General features: G+C 37.2%; 1 protein-coding gene across 10 annotated transcripts in view; it reads right to left on the bottom strand.

The window, feature by feature from the left end:
* FMNL2 (formin like 2) overlaps window positions 1-704 on the bottom strand; it is a 268459-nt gene that overhangs the window by 24164 nt on the left and 243591 nt on the right. For 5 of the 10 annotated variants that reach the window (XR_003094270.1, XM_025205197.1, XM_025205195.1 and 2 more), the window contains one exon: window positions 356-376. The exons of the other annotated variants lie outside the window; for them this stretch is intronic. Coding sequence is in view for 4 of the 5 variants with exons in the window: in XM_025205197.1 (XP_025060982.1) it covers window positions 356-376 (21 nt within the window). In the remaining variant the exon portion in view is untranslated. The remainder of the gene's footprint in view (window positions 1-355; window positions 377-704) is intronic. 10 annotated transcript variants of the gene reach the window in all.

Below are 704 nucleotides of genomic sequence, written 5' to 3'. Positions count from 1 at the left end.
AATGCAATTTCACTGTCATTTAAGTTAATGACCAAAATTAAAATGAAGTCAGTGGGAGTTAAGGACCTGCTTACATGCTTTGCTGAACTGGGACCTTAGTGCTGAGAACAATTCTAGTTGACAACATCCACAAAGTTAGCTAATGGTTCATGCAACTCAATCTTCACATCTGTTTCAAACATGGTTTACACCATACTGATATTTTCAGCCAATTAACAAGCAGCTCAGAATTTAAAAACAAAGGAAAAATGAAGCGTGCTCAATATGAAAACAACACATCAAAAGAAATGGCCACACAGCACAAAATGACAAAGGGGAAAGGGAAATAAATACTTAGCAGCAAGAAGGAACCTACAGAAAAGCTTGATTGGCCCGTCTTACCCGGAAGCAGAAAGAATAAAGAAAAAAAATAGTGATGGTTAGCATAGCAAAATTAATCACTTCCTAAAATCCTAATACATTATGTTAACACAGTCACAGGGAGAAATGTTCCGTGTTCTGGAGACATCAGGATCTTCTCAGTTATTCCCTTATGTGCATATATTAGTGAAAAGATCATTTTCCTAGGTTGGCCCAAAAATGTTGCAAAAACATTATTGTAAGCTGCTGTGTTTGAGGCTCTGCTGCTGGATCTTGCCATTTCCTTTATACACAAGGGGTAAGGATCCACTGAGGATATTTTACCAATGGAAATATTATGCCAC

The sequence above is a fragment of the Alligator sinensis genome, unplaced genomic scaffold, assembly GCF_000455745.1.
Source record: "Alligator sinensis unplaced genomic scaffold, ASM45574v1 scaffold61_2, whole genome shotgun sequence".
In the NCBI taxonomy this organism is placed as follows: Eukaryota; Metazoa; Chordata; order Crocodylia; family Alligatoridae; genus Alligator; species Alligator sinensis.
This window is presented reverse-complemented; position numbering and strand designations above follow the sequence as displayed.